This window comes from Cavia porcellus, unplaced genomic scaffold (assembly GCF_034190915.1).
Source record: "Cavia porcellus strain 051 isolate PalLab524CR breed Dunkin Hartley unplaced genomic scaffold, mCavPor4.1 scaffold_11, whole genome shotgun sequence".
NCBI classification, from domain to species: domain Eukaryota; kingdom Metazoa; phylum Chordata; class Mammalia; order Rodentia; family Caviidae; genus Cavia; species Cavia porcellus.
In genome coordinates, this window is record NW_026947494.1 from 63,730,774 (window position 1) to 63,753,252 (window position 22,479).

Here is a 22,479-nt window from a genome sequence, read left to right on the forward strand (position 1 = left end):
TTGTTTACAAACCAGATTGTTCATAAACAGAAACATTCATGAACCATGAACCATGTTTAGAGATATGCTATATAACATGGACAAACCTTGAAAAACATGCTAAGTAGAAGAATCTAGTCAGACTTTTTTTTTTTTTTTTTTTTTTTGTCTTTTTCATTTTTATCGGTACCAGGGATCGAACTCACGACTGCCTGCTTACAAAGCAGGCGCTCATGCCGCTGAGCTAAATCCCCAGCCCTAGTCAGTCATTTTTATATGTTTGCTTATAGGAAATATCCAAAAGAATTAAATGTTGCAAATGGTTTCCTGTATGTACTTTTTTATGGATATATTTTTTAGTTTTCCACTTTGTAAATCATTTACAAGAACCTTTTCATGAAATCTGCATAAAATGAAAATAAGTATTAGTTGATGTATAAAGTCAAAATATACTCTTGATGAAACTAAAAATTTAATAATAGGGGAATGTGCATTTATCATTAAAGTATTGATATTATCTTGTCCTTTCTTCCTAAACACACTTGTTTTCTCTGTGCTTGCTCATATAGTAATTGTCTGTACATCAGATTTGCACTACAGGTTACATTTAACTCCTTTAGGCTCAAGGACTTTTTATATGTGGATATTTTATATTCAGTTTTTAGATAGCTGGTAACTTATTTTGTTAGAATAATTGTATCTAAAATGGGCTAATAATTCAAACAGTGATTTTGGATCCTCATATGATTAATACCAGCACCATAGTCCTCAGCCACATGGTTTATTTTGTTAAAATAACTAAATCTAAACTATGCCAGTAGTACAAAACCAGTAACTTTTGATCCTAGTATGATTGATACTAGTAGTCATATGGTGTTTTCTGCCACAATTCTTCTTTCTCCACATGAGAAGAGTTTTAAACAGAATTGCCATTCTGCTATGTTAAGAGGGATTTCTCTACCAGTTTCTACTTTCTGTGCCATATATAATCATTTAGAATACATTATGTGGTGAAATGGAAAAACTAGCAGAGACTGGGGTGAAGTTGTCTGTGACTGAAAGCAGAGTGCAAAAGGCAAAATGAGAATTGCAGATCTCTCACTTGTAACAGCATTTGTTTTTATTCTTGACACGTTTATATTAGCTTACAGATCGCTTGATTTTCTACATTGTTATACCTTTGAAAGAGTTTTAAAGTGTAAGGTCAGAGTTAAACTGTAAATCTGAATGATAGTCTTTGACTACTGACAAATCTAGTTTTATATATTGTTCTGCAGTTTCTCCCTTTTAATGTCCTTCATGTGCATTGTTACATACTTAGAACTTTCTTATACTGCAGTGTATTGTTTTCTCAGAAGAAGGTAAGGCATGTCACCTGATCTCTTTAAGAACATTTTCCCATTGGGAATGGGTGGCACATGCCTGCAGTTCGTCTGCTCAAGAACCTAAGGCATGAGACTCTGAGTTTGAGACCAGCCTGGGCAACATAGCAAGATTCCACCTCAAAATTTAGAAAGAAAGAAAAAGAACATTTTCCCCTTAACTTCAGTGGTGAGATTCAGATGAGTAAGTGAACTCATCTAAAAATATTAAGTACTTTGGAGTTTTCACTAGTTTTTCCTTAAGGATTAAAAATCAGAGTACCAGTATTTAGAGGAGCCTAGTGGATAACAAATCAGGGAGCAGTTTTGTCTTTGTGACAGTTAATTTTCAAATGGGTATCACATGAGAAACTTCTATTTTAAAAGTCTTATTGCATGAGATTTTTATTTTCAGCTGTTTGAAAACTTACAAATTCATTACATAACTCCTGCTTTGTTCTATGAAGTAGTTCAGTGCAGCTAGAGATATTTCTGTATTTCTAAGGAGTTTGCAAAGCGATTTCTTGTTTTTTTTAACTTGTTAGTATGTAAATTAGCATGCGATTCTGTTATTGCAATAGCAACATCCTTTTATACAGCTTTGAATTTCTGAGTTGATAATAAATTTTAATAAAATGGTGAATGAAAAGAGGCATAAAAATACAAATGTTGTAAGGGTAGAAAAGACTTTTAGTCTTCTAAAGAAAACCTCTTTTTTAAAAGTTTCATTGAACTGTAAATGACAAATTACCTAAAGCATAAAATTTTTTTTAAGTCTGTATTTTCCTGACACCTACCAGCACAGGTTGGTTAATGTATCTGTTTCCTCATCTACTTTATCATCTGCTTCCTGTCTGCTTGTTTACTCACAACCACTCAGCTGTGTTCTGTCACTGTACGTGTTTATATTTTCTAGAATTTAAAATAATTGGACTCGTGTTCTTTTTTGCCTTTTTCAGTTTTCACTTCATTATTATGTGTATCAGTAATTGCTTTCTTCTCATTGCTGCGTAGTGTTCCATTATATAGATATGCCACAATTGGTATCCAGTGTGTTATTTTTTAGTAGATATGTAGATTGTTTGCAGTTTTAACTATTAAAAATACAGTTGCTGGGGACATTCTTGTGACCTTTGCATGGGCATGGATACCAAGAAGTGGAATGGCAGAATCGTGTGTTTAACTTAAACTGCCACTTTTTAACTGTTAAAAATGAGATTTTCAGTTTTCTAAATCCCTTCCAATAGTTGGCATGGTCAGTCTTTTAAAATTGAAGGCATTTTAATACATATACTGTGCTTATTACGGATTTTTTTATCTGGTTTTTGGTGAAATGTATTCACCTCCCTTCCTCCCTCTCTTTCTTCTTCCTTGACAAGATTTCACTTAGTCCAGGGTGGCCTTTAACTCACTGTGTAGCCCACACTGGCTTTAAACATGTGGCAGTCCTCCTAAGTGCCAGGATTACAGGTGTGTGCCATCAGGCCCAACTGTTCAGTTTTTTTTACTGGTAATTTACTCAACTTTCTGTTCCATTTTGAGGTTACATGGTACCTTCTGTTGTTATTTTATTTTTGGTGCTGAGGACTGAACCCAGGGCCTCGTGCTCACTAGGCACACAGCCAACCTCAGAGCTGCACCCCAGCCTGCTTGATATCTTCCGGATACAACTTCTTGATTAATGTGTGTGATGCAAAAATTTTCTTCCAGTCTGTGACTTACCTCTTTATTTTCTTAACAGTGGCTTCAAGAGCAAAAAATTCTAATTTTGATAAAGTGTGGTTTATCACTTTCTTCATGCAGATTATACCTGTACTGTCCTATTTCTATTATGAGAATTTGAAGTCGCAAGTATCACTTCATTTATATAAAGGCTTTATTTTACCAGCATAATTTTTGTTAGCTGTAGAATCAGATACTAGTCTTTGAATGTTCTGAATTGTCAAAGTTTTCACTTAATTCAAAGGCTAACACTGAATCAGAATTACAAATTGCAATTATAAAAGCAGTTTAATTTATGTATCAGTCCTGTACTTAAATCTAAGTATTTACTTTTACATTTTATATTTGCTTATGAAATTAGGGTTTACCTTTGGATTTTTTTAATTCTAGATTTCTTAAAATATAGGTGGTTCTTGCCATTCTTAGGTCCCTCTCAGCTGTCAGAGTGGTATTGTAAAAGGATTACTCCTCCTACTACCTGATTCACTGAGTGCAGCACAGCAAACAGATTTCAGGAAGCAGAGTCTGGAAAAAAGGAATTCAAAGAACCAAGCCCTGCGCATAGAGAGGGGAGCAGATACATTCAAGAAAATGATAAAATTTCTCTAATCATAAATCACAGTGAAGAAGTATTTGTTCATTTGAAAGCTTTTCTATGAATAACTGTCTTTTTCAGTATTTCCACATGTAACACCAAAAGGAATCAATGGCATAGACTTTAAAGGAGAAGCAATAACTTTCAAGGCAACTACTGCTGGAATCCTTGCTACACTTTCTCATTGTATTGAGTTAATGGTAAAACGTGAGGACAGCTGGCAAAAGAGACTGGATAAGGTAAGACTTTTTATTTTCTTTCTTTTTAAAATAAGCAGATTGGTGAGCACAAAGTCCAGAGTTGAATTTCTGGTCCCCCCAATCAGATTTTATTTAAGTTTTATATTTAATCAAAACATTTAAACTAATCTGAGTTCTAAGGAATAGTTCATTGGGTTGATGCAAGTACCAGATGGTACTAATTCTCTGACAGTTTGGAAATCTTAAATCCATTTTCCTAACTTACTTAGTTACTATTCAGTATGCTTTTGTGAGTGATTTTACCATTAAGATTTTTATGATGGTGTTAGTAATGTTTGGAGTAAAAGTGATGAAATATTTGGAATTTCTCACCTTTACTGTGTGATGTATGAAATTTAAGTTATATGTACTCACTTTAACAGTTGGTAAAGTTAAACATTTACTTACTGCATTCATAGCCATGTTTTTTCCCATGCTCAATCTGATATCGTTTAACATACATTTTATTGTTGGAATATTTGCCCTTTGTTCCTGCTTTCCCACCTTTGTTTAATCTGCATCTTTGATAATGATGTTGCATTATGAACACTGGTGTGAAGTATGGGTGACTACTTTTGCATGAAATATAGCTTACTAGATTTTTTTAGTAGGAAAATTTCTCTTTGTAGTTTCACTTTAGTAAAATGTCAGAAGTGAAAACATACCTTAGAAAATCTAGTTTCGGTCCAGTGCCATCATTTTGTCAAAAAAGAAACTGAACCCAGAAAGTTGTCCGAGGTGTTAAGTAACAGTTAAAGGAATTTTTCTGAACCCTGTATGTGAGCTCTGTTGTGTACTAGGCTAGACATCAGTCACAGCCTTATTCATCAGAAAGCTTTGTTGCTTGCAGTGTTTAGAGTTCATTCAGTTTGAATAAGACCCTAAAGGAAAACAGTGTCACCCAATAGAATGGCCAGAGGATTTGTATAGCACTGTGGATTTAAGAAGATTCTTACATTTTAGAAGAAAAGAGTTGTTCAAAATTCTCAGGTGCACAGGAGAGTAAGCCCTGTGAGCGGAGTGTGAAACTTCTCTGTAGAGTGTACATTCAAGAGCCGGAGTGGGTGTTTACTAGAGTGCAGAGGACTGAGCCCTCCATAAACTGTGTATTTTTCCTCCACATTTGATTTATGGTAGTTTAATTTATAAATTAGGTTCAGTAAGAGATTAACAATAGCCGATATTAAACTTGAACAATTGCAACAATGTGCTATATTCTCTCAGAATCATACTCTGCTGACCTCGCCCTTCCTGTTGACCATGGACAACATATTAACATGTTATAGGGAACTGTAACATATTACAGGGAAACTGCAGATAAGGGGGACTACTATGTAAATAAACATTTCATCATCCTCTGGAGGCAAATGAGTATATTTATAAATATTTTGACTCTAGACTCACATTTAATTATTAAAAGCATCCCTGTGCACACAAACCAATAATATGTTGAAAACCAGCATGATTTCTAAACATTCATTAGAAGACTGGTTCAAGAGTATGTTCGGGTCATCCTGACTAGCTACTTTTTGGCAACTTTCTCCTAAGATTTCTTCTATTTATTTATCATTAAAGGATCATATTCTTTAGTCATATATTTAATCATAATGCCTGAAAAATGCTCATTAAACAGTTCTTTAAAATCTTATGTAACATCTCCACCTTTTCAGCATTCAAGTTTCTTATTGCTGTGTTAAAAAGAAATGTAGATTTTTTTATTACCTTCATTATTAACTTTTATTAGTTTTCTTTCAAACTAAAGAATTTATGAGCCAGGTGTGTTGGTACATGCCTATAATCACACTAGGGAGGCTGAGGTAGGAGGATTGTTGCAAGTTCAAGCCCAGCCTGGGCTACAAAGTGTGCTCAAGGCCAGCCTGAACCGCATAGCAAGACAGTCTCAAGACAAAAAAAATAAAATAAAAAACAGAATTTATAAAAAACATGCTTTTGTTTCTTCTTCATGTAGTATTTTTAACCAAAGAACAGCCAGAAAAGATGGCAGTTATTAGTCGTAATATGGAAACTGCTATATTTTATTGTTCTCTTACAGGTCAAATCAATGTCAAACCATATTTACCTTTTGTGCTATAATTTTACATGGAATGTAAGTGTGTGTGTGTACACAGACATGCGCGTTTACAGTACACATGTACACATACATATATGTGTTTGTTGATAACTATTCAAGAACTAGTCTTCATTGAGTGTAGGTATACACTACATAGTCAATAAAAAAACTGGAAAATTCTTGAATATAAGAAGTTTATGAGTATATATGTCTTGTGGAATAATGTGTAGAATTGGACAAGAAACTACAATGAAGACAATATAGTTTCATTAATTCTGCTTCATTGAAGAGCGGGGGATGGGGAATCAACAGTGAGTGGGAAATAATCCCTCAAGGTAAGGGGAGCAGTTAAACCAATGATGATGACAACAGTTCTATAATAGTATTTAATTGTTTATATTTCTATTGTATGTAGATTTTTAATATCAGCATATTATTTCACTTGATTGAAAATGAATATTGTTCAGTGGTAATATTTTTATGGTTGCATATAATAAAAATCTCTGTCCATCAAATGATGAGTGGATAAAGTGTGGTATTTATACACAGTGGAGTCCTGCTGTGCCATAAAGACGGGCAAATTTGAGTCATTTATAGGAAAATGGATGTACCCTGAGACCATATTGTTAAGGTGAAATGAATCAGACGTACAAGCTTAAATATCGCATGACTTCTCTTACATGAGAAACCCAAATTATAAATAAAGAGTACAATAAAAGATAATAGGAAATAGAGAGATAGATCTTTCTCGAATAGGAAGGAGAAATAGCAGGAGAAAGGAGGGGGAAAAAAAGATGAAAGATGGAATTAAGAAGTTTATGTGTATGTACCAACTACACGTAAGGAATATAAAAATTATGTACTGCAAACATGTACTAAAATAACCCCTTCTGCTATAGAAGTATCCTTAATGGCTAACCAGTCACATCTAAGACAAAAGACACATATCAAACAGGTTTTAGTTAACAGTGTAAAAAGAGAGGACTGGGGATTTAGCCTAGTAGTGTAAGTGCCTGCCTGGCAAGCATGAGGTCATGCGTTTGATATCCAGTATCAAAAACAAAGGGAGAGAAAATCTCTTCATTGAAAATAAGTCGGCTTACCTTAATAGATTCACAGGTGTATGATCTCACATGGTTTTTACTTCCCCTGGGTCTACTCAGTATATTACTATGTTGCACATTTTTGTTTGTTTTGTAAATTAAGGTATATCATACACATAATGAGGTGTATCACATTTAATATATTACTTGGTTTTTATATTAAACACACCTGTATACCTTTGTAATCACATTCAGATCAAGGTAAATAAGTTTTCTAGTGCCCTAGAATATTTCGTCATGCCCCTTCCTAATCTCTTACGCCATTACTCCAAAAGGTGGTCCTATTCTTACTTATATAATCATAGATTACTTTTTTGCTGCACTCAGCCATTATTTAAATGAAATCACACATTGTACCCTTGTGCCTAACTTTCTTGTTTCCTCAGCATTGACTGTGAGATTCCTGAATATTATATTACAGTTAGAGATAACAATTTTTATTGCTATGCAATGCTCCGTTGTAGGATGAACTTGCTGTGTGTGACTTGTTTGTTTATCCATTTTCCTGTCAATGCAGTTAGATTTCTTTCATTTTTTGGCTATTTTTTAATAAAGCTACTCTGAACATTCTCACACTTACCTTTTGCTGAACATATATACACATTTTTCAAAGGAACATAGCTGACGGTAGAATTACTGGATTGTGGATTTTATACTTAGCTTTAGGGGATACTGACAGTGTTTCAGAGTGGTTCTGTTACTTTATGTTTTTATAATCAATAAATAAAAATTTCAGTTACTCTTTTTTGTGTGTGTGTTTTGTTTCATTTTCTTTTTTGAGGCAAGATGTCACTATATAGTTCGTATTGGCCCTGAACTCACTGTGTAGCCCAGATTGGCAAACTTGTGATTCTCTTGTATCAGTCCCCCCAGTGCTGGGATTATGGACATTTGCCACCACATCAGGCACTCTTCATTCTTAGTATTGAGTGCTGTGTGTATGTGTGTGTTTTCATTTTAGCTTTTAGGTATCTTATTGCTATGGGGTTTGTTGTTTTTGTAGAGAGTTGTCTGTTTTTTAAGACAGATTCTCCTTGTGTAGTTCAAGGTGGCCTTGAGTTTATTATGTATCGTAATCAGGACTTAAACTGACAACAATCCTCCTACCTCAGCCTCTTGGGTGCTAGGATTACAGGCATATGCCACCACCTCTGACTTGTTTTTTGTTTTGTTTTTTTCTGGTGAGCCGTTTAGTGTACAAAAATCATTAATTGAACCTTTGGCCCAATGAATGAATTATTAAGTTTTTATAAACTTGGCTAGATTTCAGTATTATATTAGATTTGACCCAGTGTACCTATTTCATTAAATTTGAGATTGGGCCAACTTTATTTAATGTTATTTTTGAAGTGTTAGCCTTTTAGTGCTGTAGGTCCTGTCAAAGGAGAGAGGGTCAAGATGGTTAAATCGAAAGTCTTTCCAGCTCCAAGAGAGTCCTATTCAGCAGTAAAAAAAGTTTTTCTTTGTAGAATTTCTTTTTAGCATTCACTGATTCCACCTATTAACTGACTTCTTCTCATCTAGTAGTTGCTTTTATTTTCTTCATACCAAATAAGTACAGCTCTTACTCAGGTAAAGAATATAGGACCCTCTATTGGGCATTTCTCTGGTGCTGATTTCTCTCTCTCTCTCTCTCTCTCTCTCTCTCTCTCTTTTTTTTTTTTTTTTTTTTTTTTGTATGCCATAGACATTTGGATGGTTTCCTAACACTTAAATGTGCAACATAGCTATAAGGTGATCTTAATGATGACTTTAAATAGTAGTTTAATGTAATATAGAGCCCAGAGGAAAGCATTTATGAGGCAGAATAATACTCTTTCTTTTCACAGGGATGGAATTATTCTTGAACAAATCATAAAATTTCACTAAAATGCAAAGAAAATCTACTTTGTGATAATTAAAATGTCCATTTCAAATGATAACTTTTTCTCTTACAGGAAATTGAGAAGAGGAGAAGAACAGAAGAAGCATACAAAAATGCAATGACAGAACTTAAGAAAAAGTCCCACTTTGGAGGACCAGATTATGAAGTATGAATTTACATTTGGGTTTTAGTAGAAAAAATAGATGTAGGCTATATCTATTATGAAAGTGATTAATTTTTAAGTCATACTTTTGCTATTTTTATTCTAAGTATGTATTCAGAATATATATTTAATTTGTTCTTCAGTGTTACTTTAATTATATGTATAATGCCAGGCTTTCTCAGGTCTTTTTAATTGCCTAAATTTCATCTGGGCTAAATTTCATCAGGCTGAGCGTGGTCCTGGCTCCTTACAGGATGGGTCTTCAGTCTTCGATTGAGGATGATCTTTTTCCCCATGGGCACTGGGGCTGAACCTACGGCCTTGAGCAGAGGCTGATCATTTTTGATGTTGTCCCCATATTCATTTTGTGAAAAAATAAAAGCAGACATTGGAGGGAAAAGCTGAATATTTTTTAGACAAAAGATTTTATCTGTAAATTGCCTGTATGTTTGAAAATATATGAAGCCAACTTCTCACCCCCCCCTTTTTTGCTAAGCAATTAATAAAATCTCCCTGTTCTTACACATGCACACATGGAAGCTGTCAAATACTAAAATTTTATAAGCTGTTTTTCCATATTCTTTGAGGGAAAAAAGGTGAAAGAAATATTGCTAAGTGTCATGAACCAATATGGATAGTTCTGAAAAGGACAAGCAGAATAATAAAAAAGGCACAGTTAAGAAAACAACCTGGGTTGTAGTTACGTGTTCCTATAACCCCAGTAGTTGGGCTTGGGCTCCATAATGAGTTCAAGGCCAGCCTTGACTGTGTGGTAAGACCTGTCTCAAAAAATCAAAATTAAAAAAAAATTTTTCCACCCATTTTTTACTCCAGAAGTACTCTAGAGCTGCTATTAGCTCTATGTGTTTGTTTTGTTTTATTGTGACATTGAGCTACGTTCTCAGCCAGTTTTTAATTTTACATTTTGAGACATGGTCTCATTAAATTGATGAGTTGTCTGAGCTTGACTCAGACTTACAACTCTCCTGTCTCAGCCTCCCAGAGTGTTAGGATCTCAAGTGTGCACCCCCACAACTGGCCATTATTATTTTTTGTGTTAAAGTAGATTTCTAGCAGTGGAGATCCATAATGAAGGTTAGTTTGTTTATTGGGGGTTGGATTTTTGGGTTTGGGTTTGGTTTTTTGAGACAGGGTCTCATTGTATAGTAGCTGGCCTAAAGTTCACTAAGTAGCCCAGGGTAGCCTGAAACTCATAGTGATCGTCATGCCTTGGGGTCCAGAGTTCTAAGATTACAGGTGTGTACCACCATATCCAGCTCATTGAGTTGTAATATTTTAAAAATATTATATTGTGTGTTTATTCATTCCAAAATATATAAAAATTAAATAATCCTATCTCTGGAGTTTAAAAAAAATCTCAGTTATTGGAATTATAAGCTGTTATAATCAGTTTTTATTCTGAAACTGAACAGATTTACTATTTTAGATTTATTTTGAAAAAATCATCAACTTTATTCCATTACGTTTCATATTATAATTAAAATATATGCCTTATAAGATTATAGAAAATACAGTAAGCCCCCAAAAGCCCATGCTTTTAACGTGTATTTTGCAGCCCACCAGCAATTTATAAGTATAACTGGGTGCCTCTTTATCTTTGGCTTTGTGAACACAGGTTTCTTTCTGGGTGGGAGAGAATGAGGGGGAGGAAGGAAGGAAGGACCTTCTGCTGGGTGTTTTGTTGTTTGATAACTTCAAAGCAGAGACTCATGTTGTATGTTGATGTGATTGAATTTCTTAGAAAATGTTTGCTGGTCATTCATGTTTCCAGTTTAACAACTTACTTATTCATGTCCACTGGCTATTTTTCTTGTTAAAATTTTTTCATCCTTTGGCTTTAGAAAATGTATAGAATTTTTGCTTGTTCAGTGTTAGAGCACTTGCTCTAACAGTGAGTGAATGAGGCACTGAGTTAGATTTGTGGCGCTGCCCTCCCCTCAAAGAGGTATACAATTTGACTTCTGATTTTCAAATTTTTCCACTTGCAGTTTTTAAAAACATTATTGATTATTGGTTTTACCATATGAAAATTGTAAGCCTTTATGAATTAATCTCTGTCATTTCCTATCAAAATAGTTTCTGGTTTTTTAATAATCTCTTCTAAATTTTTAAAAATTTCTGGATTTTTAAAAATAATGGTATAACCTAGGAATCTATATTTCACTGATATTTCTAAAGTACTTATGCTTATTCTACCTATTTGAAATCCATCTTTCTTTTTCTCTTAGTGAAGAAAATGGTTAAAGGTGCTTCAATTTTTCTCACACTTGTACCCCTGTGAGTTTTAATACTAAGTTAAATATCCAACTCTTAAGTAAACAAGGATCTGGTTTTATCCTTTTTCTTATTGGATTTTTGGACTATTTTTTCTAAGTACTACTTAGTACTATACTTGTGAGTTTTTAGAATATGACTTAATTTTGTTTATTATTAGATTTTCATGATGTGCTAGTTAGTAACAGAGTTTAAATGTTTTTGTTATTTGTAGCCTCAGAAATTACCTTATAACCTTAAATCCATTCCTTCAAATTTACTATAATGCAAAAACACTGTGCGAGGCATCTAGGGTGTATCAAGGCATAAGACAGACAAAGGTCCTGCCTGAGAACCCAACCTGAGTATGTACTAATTAATAAACAATGTAATTGATAGAACTGTGGGGGACCGGCTGCAGCTGAAAAGATAAGAAGTATGAAATATAAATGACCTTTATTTTGAGAATGCGAGGCTCAGAGACACCCCCTATCCCCTGGGTTGCGGCATATTCTCCCCCCCCCCCCCCCGCGGGGTCAGCGATCTCTCCGTGGAACTCGTGGAGTGGAGGCATATAAGTAGCCTAGGTTTGGGCATTAGGGATGGACAAGTAGCCCATTGGTATTCTTTTGGTGCCATAGGTAAATTCCTAGGGGTGGGGAAGATGGAGTCACAGGTAAATTCCTAGGGGTGGGGGAGAAAGGAGCTCCTTGGTTCTGGCTGAGGCTTTACTAGCTACAGTGTCCTGTCTGGGCCAAAACTCTTTCAGTAATGGTCACACAGCATTTTTAGCCATAGAAGGTGTTGAGTCAAGGATGACTTCCCAGAGGAAATATACTTTGGCTGAAACTTTATGAACAAATAAAATAAAATAAAATAGCCCTTAACCAGTGAATAGCCACCCAACAGTGAAACTGCAGCTGAAAGCTCACTTATTTATCAGTGGGGAGTGGGAAACGCTACAATTAAACCTGAATACTGTGTGTGGCTTTTGTTTTTTAGACAACTCATACATTAACATCTTTTGTCTTAAAAGAAAAACAGGAATGTGTGCCATAGGTTCACCACCTCGGCCTTAGGGGCTGCAAAGGAGGAAAACATTTAGAGAGCACTGCATTTTGCCTCAGGGGAATTGAAAGTACTCCCAAGGAGAGATATCCTCTATAAATTGACGAGTGACAGGAGACTGGCTGGAAAGGTCTTCAAGAATCAGTTCAGGGGAGTTCGATCCCCGGTACCGGTAAAAACGAAAAAGACAAAAAAAAAAAAAAAAAAAAAGAATCAGTTCAGGAAAAAAAAACAACTAGTTCAGAACCTTAAGCAATGGGTTTCAAGCAAGAAAGTGAAGCTTTCAGATTTACAATTTAGAAAAGCATTCTTGCTTCCAGCAGTGAGAAAAATGGACTGAAGATGATAGTTGTAACTGGATTCTTGGAGACTTTTTCCACAAATACAAATGAGAATTAAAGATAGTCTACATTAGAGTGGAAGCAGGAGGAATAGGAAAACAGCAACAAGTTAGATACTTAGAAAATCAGTTCAAAAATAATAGAGATTGAATGAAAGGAAGGGAGGAATCCAAGATTAGTCACTGATTTCTGCACATTACTATGAAAGTGAAAGACCAAGCCTTAGACATCTTTCAGCTGAGTTGAGACTTTCCCATGGGAAAGTCTTCATTTACATTATAATTAATGAAGAGAGATGGCCAAGCTATGGAATGATAATTAAAACCTTGGGAATGGATAAAATGTATGGAGAAAACAATCCCCAACTGAAATGGTTCAATTTAAGGTTTTTAGATTCTGTGGTGTTATGAAAGCCTTACTACTGGCTCTATTGATAGTAGAGCACTCATCTAATATGCACAAGGCCCTGGGTTTGACACCCAGCACCACAAGCTCATGCACAGTGCTGCTTTAAATTTTAATCCTTTCCTATATACCAGTGGTGGGACTATCTCAGTACTAGGCACCTGCAGAGAATTGCAGCTTCCAGCCAGGCTAGGACCATCAAGAGTAAGCAGCTGATACAGTTGCATATAAGCTATGATGATTGGTAGGTTAAATGCATTAAATGCGTTCTGACTTATGACATTAAATGCATTTTGACTTATGACTTGACTTTTGCTAAGTTGCTCAGACTGGCCTGGACTTGTAATATTTCTCCTTTAACCTCCCTAGTAGCTGGGATTACAAACATATTCTACCGTGCCCAACTTTAAACCCTGCATAGTAAAGGAATTTTATTGTACTTACTTTAGTTTTTCTCCCACAGATTTACTGTTAAAGAAAAAGTTTCATTTGGTGCATTTCCCTGTCTCCTTACTACAAAATACAAATTTGTAAAACTATAAATTCCAAATATATGGATTCCTAAGACTGATGTGATTGCATAAGCACCAGGAATCCAAATACACTTGGACTAAATAGGCACTGTGGACTAAATAAATATTACTATTTTTAAAATTTTCACTTGGTTTTAGTCAATAGTTTTAAAACTCATAAGAAAATATTTTTGACATTTGGAGTAGATTTTAGAAGTTTGATTTTTCTGTAATCAACAGAGACCAGTTATAGTTGAGTGTCTTTGAAATGTTTGCACTTTTTTTAAAAGAAGTCCTGCAGGAAAAAGGCCTCTAGAATGTGTGTTGTTCTTTTCATGACCCTCATATCCTGGCTGGTCGTTACAGTAGGGTGCATTATGAACTTAACTTGTTTTATAATTTTGTGGTGAAGATATCTGTGGTCATGTTTGCTACCTCATGTGGAGTTTGTGAACAGAAGCAAATTTTACCAGTGCTTTTGTTTGCAAACTGAATTATTTGCAAACAAGTGTTTGTGAACCGAGGTATTACTAAGTGGTTGCACTTACTTGATAATTCACTGAGATGTATACTGTTCAGTACTGTGTTGTATTTGAGTAAAAAGTTGGTGGAGATTGAGGTGGTTAAAAAGAAAGATTGTATTCAGTCAAGATTTTTCATATGCCTGTGCAAAATAACAAGAGCATTACACCATAATTCCTCAACTCTTTCCAGTGTAGTCCTAGATACAGTGGGGATAAAGGTGACTATCATTATTTTTTATATTTTAGTTGATTAGTATTTGTGCAGTACATAATGTTTACATTCCTTGTAGGAAGTTGATACATATATGTAACGCATCTTAATTTCTTTCTTGTTTCCCCCCATTTCTTTTTTTTTTTTTTTTTTTTAAATCAGTACCAGGGATCGAACTCACGTCTGCCTGCTTGCAAGGCAGGTGCTTATGCCACTGAGCTAAATCCCCAGCCCCTCCCCCCATTTCTTGATCACCTTTTTTTACATACTTGTTTACCATGTTTACATTCCTTGTGTAGAGTTGGTTCATATACATAACACCTTTTTAAATGATGTTATCAGTGTAACTGAGAAGATTTCAGAAGTTGTTCATATATTTGTGTGTCTGCCTCCCCCACCCCACTGGGGAGTTACATTTTTAATTTTGGGTAACTTCAAACCCAAGCCTTATGTGTTCATGCTCTACTTTTACTGTAATTTGAAGTTACTGTTCCACTTACCAATCATCTTACTTGGCTTGTCACAGCTGGAAACTACCTTTTCCTATTTTGTTGCTTTTCTTAATTTTATATTCTGATACAGCTGAAGTTTCATTTGCATCAAAATCACTTGAGAGACATGTAGACTTGTAGACTCTTCTTAACACCTACTGAAAAGTAAACTATGGTATGGTGACCTGGAAATTTGCATTCTAACAAGTTCCCCTACATGGTTGCTGACCACTATGCTGCCATCTAACCAGGTTTTAGGCATCAGCTCAACTTTTCCTTCTCCATGAAATAGGTACCCTTGCTGAGGAAGGTTGTCCTTGAGTCCCTATTTGCACTTTTCATTGGCAGAAGATCTTTTTCATCTTTGTGCTTAGCTGTGTACAATTTTGTATGTCATCTCTGTTGCAAGTACTCAGCTCTGCCATTGTAGCAGGAGAGCTGGGATAAATACAAATGAATGACAATGACTGTGTACCATTAAAACTTCATGTTGGGCACCAAAATTTTCACTTCAGGTAATTCTTGCTTGCTTGTCATGAACTACTACCTTTTTTTTTTCTCAGTCTTTTCAAATTAAAATTCTCAGCTCACAAAGCCATACAAAAATAAACAACAGAGTAGAGTTTAATCACTGACCATAGTTCATTAACTTTACTTTAGACCACTGCCCTAAAAGGACAGTATTGGCCACTATATATTACTCATCTTTGTCATAGTATTATCAAGTGTACTGAGTAGTTCACAAGCACGTGCTCAGTAAATGTTTACTGAACCAATTTTCGACTTTTCCCTGGAATTAATTCTAGTTATTTGTTTTTTATTTCCTTAAATCAAGTACTCTTTTTTTCCTTGTATTTTTGAATAGGAAGGCCCAAACAGTCTCATTAATGAAGAAGAGTTCTTTGATGCTGTTGAAGCTGCTCTTGACAGACAAGATAAAATAGAAGAACAGGTATATATAGATTTTATTATTATTATTATTAAAAATTCTAAGCTGAAATTCATTTGAACACTAGGTATTCCTTGATGTATGTTGTTTCACATTTTTATAAGAGTTTGAAAACTGAACTTACTTAATCTAAAAAATTAGCTGTAGTTGTCATAAATGTGGAAGAATTTTGGTCTCTTTGTAGATTAATTTCTAAACAATAAAAAGACCAATAATTAAAGTATGTATATAGAATCCTGTTAACATGAACTGAAAATGGAAATATTCTGCCTATTTCCCTTACAGTATGGAACTTTAATGATTTGAAGTATCCAGCTTTCTTTTGTTTTAGTTGGTTAATTGCTTGATACTGAAGATTGACCTTGGAGCCTTTATGCTGAAGCTATACCCTTTCTCCCTTTTTATTTCGAGACAGTGGCTCCCTAAGTTGCCCGTTCTGGGCTCAAATTTGCAGTCCTTTTGCCTCAGCTTCTCCAAGTACTAAGATTAATGCATGTGCTGTTATACCTAGCTAAACTTCAATTGTTCTTTGGCCATTATTGGAGCAAATGTATTATGAGTAAAAAATTTTCCTTTGAATTTTTCTTCCTCAAGTACCGTTGAATTTAAAGGGAAGGTGATAAAAAGAATTTGACTGTTTTTATTCATTTTTTGCCAGTTAGTTTTTATTATCAACTCCCTTATTGCTTTTACTGCCATCACTTTGAATTTCTTCCCCATTTTTACTTTTTGTGGTTTTTTAATCATCATTAAACTCACAGTATGTATGCACTGCTCCTTTTGTGAATATTGAAAGAAAGCATTTCTTAAGTCCTTTAACTCTAGTTTCAAGATTAATTTAATTCCTTGACTTTTAATTCTTCAGTGGTGCTGTTACTACATTTTACCACTAGATGGTACTTAAGGGTGGATTTTAGTTTTTCCTCTTTAAATTAAATACTTATGGTAAACACTACCTTTTTTTTGGCCAGTGTGAATAAACTGTGGCTATAAAGATCTTGCAGATAATCATATATGTTGATTTTATTCTACAAATGACCTTGAACAGAAATATTGACCCATCCATTTCCTGTCATCAGTAAGGCAGTCATGCCCATTATGCCCACTTTCTAGTTTAAATAACCAAGAGAAGTTTATCTGTGGTAAACCATCTACTGACCTCTCATACTTACTTTTCACTGTTTTTAAAATGAGTGATTTAAGAGGTTGGGGATATAGCTCAGCAGTGCAGTGTCTGCTGGCAAGAGCAAGGTCTTGAGTTCAATTCCTAGTTCAAAATAAAATGAGTGATTAAAACTTCATTGATTTGTAAAGCTTGCTGCTCAGTTTTTATACTCAAAAGATACAGACAGCACTGAGTAAGAGTGTAAATTTTCATTGGGAAATACTCTACGTGTGCTCTACTTTGGAAGCCTGAAGTACTGTCATTAGTTTTGTATTTCACTTCACTTTTTTCCCTAAAATTATGCTGTTAGGGGAAGAATAGTGAACTCTGGAGTCAAGATACCTCAGTCTTATTCTTAGTTTTGCTGTCACCTAACATTGTAGTTATGAATTTTACACTTAAATTATCTTAACCTTGGTTTTGTGATTGTGCAGTGATAAACTAGATAAGATAATTCAAAATACTCTTTTTATCTCTAAAAATGCTACTCTACTGAATATCAGTATAATGGTTGAGTTGGGCTTAAGAGAATGCGTGAAAACTAGCTTTAGAAAACAAAGCACTTGTGAGGCTGTCAGATCATTTACTCTCAGTCTATTCTTGCCTTTCTCGGAGGTGCTGTATAAAAGTTATGGGACAGACCCTGAATTTGCTCACATACTAGCCACTTATATCAGTGTGTTGAATATCATTTCACTGTAGTAATTCTCCACAGTAGGAAGCTTCAGAAATCTATGAAATCAGTTCCACCGGTTCAGATCATTTCCCTCTGTATGGACAGTATATAATTTACAGGAGTCTCAAAAAGTAATAGATCACATATTTTTGAGTTGAGTTATTGAGATAAGAAATTAGGCAAGTGGATAGAGGAGAAAGAAGAAGGTCTCAGGTAAAGTTAACAGTAGTAAGCTGGGCGTGGTAGCTCACACCTATAATCCCCATACTCGGGAGGCTGAGGCAGGAGGATCATTGTGAGTTTGAGACCAGCCTAGGCTACAAAGCAAGCTCAAGGCCAGCCTGAACTGCATAGAGAGATGCTGTGTCAAAAAGACCAAAAAAACAAAAAACCGGTGTAAAATAATGGAATAAAGGCCAAATACCTTCAGGAAAAAAGAGGCAGGCAGACATGTTTTTAGTAACATAACAAAGCCAGTAATGATGTAGTTGCTGATGAGACACTTAAGTTTGGAGTCCAGAACCACAGCCCCTTGACAAGTAGAATGATTGGAATGATTTGGTCAGAGTTTAGATAGAAGGAAAATTGGCAACATTGTTAAGATTGACTCATGATAAATAATGCTATGCAGATAGTGCAGATTCTGAGTAGAAGCAAAAATCAAAGAACTTATCCCTGGTCTAATATTGTGTATCTGTGGAGTCAGAAGAGACTGAGCTGGGGTACCTAAAGTATCAGATTTGTCCAGGGTCCTATCTGGGGAGTTGTTTGATAATTCAAGCATTTATCAGCACTAAAGTGCTTACTAATCAGTTCTGGGAGTAGTTCTGGGTTACAGTGTCTGTTCATAATCTGCAAAATACACTTGGAAACCATCTCACCCTAACATTATATATTTTTCAGTCACAGAGTGAAAAAGTCAGGTTACATTGGCCTACATCGTTGCCATCTGGAGATGCCTTTTCTTCTGTGGGGACTCATAGATTTGTCCAGAAGGTGAGCCAGTACTAGTTTTCTAGAAGTATACTTTGCATTCCTCACTGTTGAGGGAGCTATCTTATAGTATAAATTTTCTCCCTTTTTCATGAATTTTAAGTACTAAAACTTTTTGTAGTGTATGTTGTTCTTCCATGTACATTCTTCAACAGTTAGAAATCTTGTTCTGAACATAACAACCATCTTTTTTTATTTAAAGGAAAAGGAGAGTGGGTGGTAGGGAGTGGCTAGTCCAAATAGTTAACCAGAAGTGTAGCCAGTTATAAATCTGTATCTTCCGTAGGATTAAGTGATATTATTTGTATTATTGGAAGTACTGCATTCTTTTTGGAATGATTTTGGAACATAATACATAATAAGTGCATGAAGTCAGCACTTGCTGCTATGCTTGTTTCATATAGTGCTTTGTTTCCTCTTTCTTTACCTTGTGTTTGGAAGTTGGTACTGAATGCTCTGTTGTGCCTTTGTTCTGATTACTTGGTTTTTTCTTTGTCTGTCTCTGGTAGCCCTATAGTCGCTCTTCCTCCATGTCTTCCATTGATCTAGTCAGTGCCTCTGACGATGTTCACAGATTCAGCTCCCAGGTACTGTATGAATGTATAGAGTGGACTTGAGTCTTTCTGTGCTATATTTCAACCTGTTTGCGCAATTCCTAGAAGTATTGTTTAGGCCACTTGTTTTGATTTTAAATTTTACAGAGTAACAATATGCATTTAAAAGGCCTTCCTTATCTATTAAGTAATTCTTCTGTCAGGCTTGCATGTGCCCTTTACTCTGTGTTCTCTGCTGTTACTAGCTTAGAATTTCATGAGATTGGAGGTGCTCAAGGAAAATTTCCAAATTTAATTGAAACAAATACCAGTTACCTGATCTGTTTATATGTCATGTAACATCTGTTTCTTCAGACAGGATTAAACAGCTGTCATCAACATTACCTGCAGGATATGGTATAGCATAAAAGCAGATTTTGATACTCTCACTTTTAACCTAATTTAAAATATTTCCTAGTTATAATGAACAAGTAAATACTTTTTTTAAAATACTAGTCTCATTACCATTATAAGCTCCATTGAGCAGATTGTATTTTGCTTGTATAAATTACCTATGGATATTATAAATATTAATATTCCTGCTTGTATACTAAAATCTATGGAAATTGGTCTTAAGTTTATTTAGCATCGCTAAACATTTAGGAATTTGAAATAGGAAGCTAGATCTGCAGTCTCCAAAATAAAATTACTGAGAAGGATTTTTTTTTAATGTAAACATTAGGTTAGAAATTATATATATTTTTTCTTTATTTTGATTTTTCTTCTTTTTTCTTTAGTTGTACATACCAGGCAAGCAGTCTGCCTGGAACGGAACTATACTCTCAGCCCTTAAGTTTTTTTTTTTTTTTTGTACTGGGGATCGAACTCATGACTGCACACTGGATAAAACAGATGCTTATGCCACTTAGCTAAATCCCCAACCCCTTAAAATGTTTTTAAAATTATTTTTCATAGTTTTGCCATTCAAATTTGTATTTTTATGGTGATTGAATACAATAGGACTTGAGTTTTTTCAGTAAAATCACTAAGTTGAAATCCTGGTTACCTGTGTCATTTTGGGTAAGTTTTCTTTTCTGACTTAACTAGAACCTGGAACTGAGTAAGTACTGAGTAAATGGGGCCTTTTATAATTTCTTCGTCAGAATAATCTACAGCTTTTCCTCTATCAGGGTATTGCAGTGAAAGTTTGTAAAAGTCATAGTTTACATATACAGACAAAATTCGCATTGTTTTTTTTTTTTTTTTCCTTTGGTTTTTTGTTTTTTGAGACAGGGCCTCATTATATAGCTCAGTCTGGCCTCGAATTCACAGTGACCCAGTTCCTTAGTCTCCCAAGTGCTGGGATTACAGGTGTATGCCACCATGCCAGGCTTACATTAGTTTTAAACTGTGCAATAGGAAAGAAAATTCAGACTTAAATTTGCTTTGAGCTTCTTTGAGAAAAATTTTAACAATTCTTGGTCAGCAATCACGCATAACCAAATACAACTACAGAATTTATTTCCTTATTCATGTATGCATATCTTTTTAGAAATGATTCATTATATTCTTAACAAATCACTGACAAAACTAGTTAATACCAAACGACTTTAGTTTATCCTGCTAAGTCTACCTTGCTTTAAAATAATAAAGTTAATCCAGGAGTGGTGACTCACTCCTGAGCATTCAGGTGGCTGAGGCTGGAGGATCATTGTGAGTTCTAGACCAGCCTAGGCTACATAGTGAGCTCAAGGCCAGCTTGAATTGTGTAGTAAGACCTTGTCTCAAAAGACAAAAAAATAAAATAAAAAAAGCAAAATAATAAAGTTGAAGACTAAAGCCCATCAATACTGACCAATAGACTAAGTGAAAGAAAATGTGGTAAGTCCAAGGGAAGAATGTGAACAAGTGACTGGGAATGTCTAAGAATTTGACCTTAGCCCTCAAACCCGAATCCTAGCTGGAGAACAATAGAATGGCTGAAAACTCTAAAATACTCTCTCAAGGGTTAAAGAGCAGCTGCCTTACAAGACTTTGCTGAATTTTATAGCTTCCTATATATTTTTTGTGTAACTCATATATATAAATTAAGAGAAATTAATGTTGTTGGTACATTTTTTTAATATATTATGGTTATGTTGATCATTATGCTACTTTATATACTACATGAGGAAACAGTAATGAAAATACCTACTCAAGTACAGTATTCATTGTCCTAAAGCATTTATTGTTAGAAGAGTTGGGCTCTGGCATTTGACTGTTGATTAAACTGCACCTCATGTTCAGTACCACCTTTAAAATAAATAATTCTCAGTTGATAAGATGGCTTATTTCAGAGGGTATTTCCCATTCTCACATGAGAATTTCATACTGGATCTAGAGACCTAGAGTTAATAATAGTTGAAACTGGGAAATTTCAGTTCATCATTGTTAAATTACACTAGTGACTTGAGTTGGTACATTTTATAACCTTATATCCTGAAAAGATTTGTGCATAGTATTGAAGAAGCTCTAAAGTTAACTTTTTTTTTTTGGTTGCTTTTATTTTTTCTATTGTTTTGGTTATTAATATTGGAAATATGTTACATTACATATAATAATATATCTAAAATACATTGAACCACACAGTTTCTTAAAATATTTTAGGTAAGCAAATTCTTCATACATAATATTCTGATAATTCAGAAACTAAGTCAAAGTTTGTCAACATGAGAGACAAAGAGGATACAAAGGAATCTCGGGGGAAGATGACTCCGAGTTATCATGGCTGGCCTCCAGCTGGCAGAATTAGGGAGGCATCTGGGTTCCTTAGTTGTTTTTGTTTTTTGTGATGCTGTGGTTTGAACCCTGGACCATATTCATGGTAGGCAAGTGCTCTACCACTGAACTACATTCCTAGCCCTATTTTATTTTTTATTTTGTCAACACAGGGTGTTGCCAGGTTCTTTAGGCCAGGCTTGAACTTGCCATCTTCCTGCCTCAGCTTCCCAAGTAGCTGGATTACAGGCATGCACTGCCACTGAGCTTGGCTAGCTTTGCTCCTTTAAGATTTGTCGGAAACCTAAGAAACCTAAAGTTTTCGTTAATCCATTCATTAGCTTTAAAACCCTTTTGTTGGCCAAGCTTTCTATTCAGAGCAGTCCCCTCCTGGGGCCAATGTGGCTTCAGGAAGGTTGATTTGCATTTTGTCCCACAATTAGATGGCAGAACCGCAGCTCCATGCACCCAGGCTGCTTCCGT

At 34.9% G+C, this 22,479-nt stretch overlaps 1 protein-coding gene across 1 annotated transcript in view; it reads left to right on the forward strand.

Moving 5' to 3' along the window:
- Positions 1–22,479, forward strand: part of Cert1 (ceramide transporter 1) — a 131,380-nt gene that overhangs the window by 85,955 nt on the left and 22,946 nt on the right. The window contains 5 exon segments of the mRNA XM_063258366.1: positions 3,739–3,896; positions 9,008–9,100; positions 15,789–15,875; positions 18,617–18,709; positions 19,216–19,293. Coding sequence (XP_063114436.1) covers positions 3,739–3,896; positions 9,008–9,100; positions 15,789–15,875; positions 18,617–18,709; positions 19,216–19,293 — 509 coding nt within the window.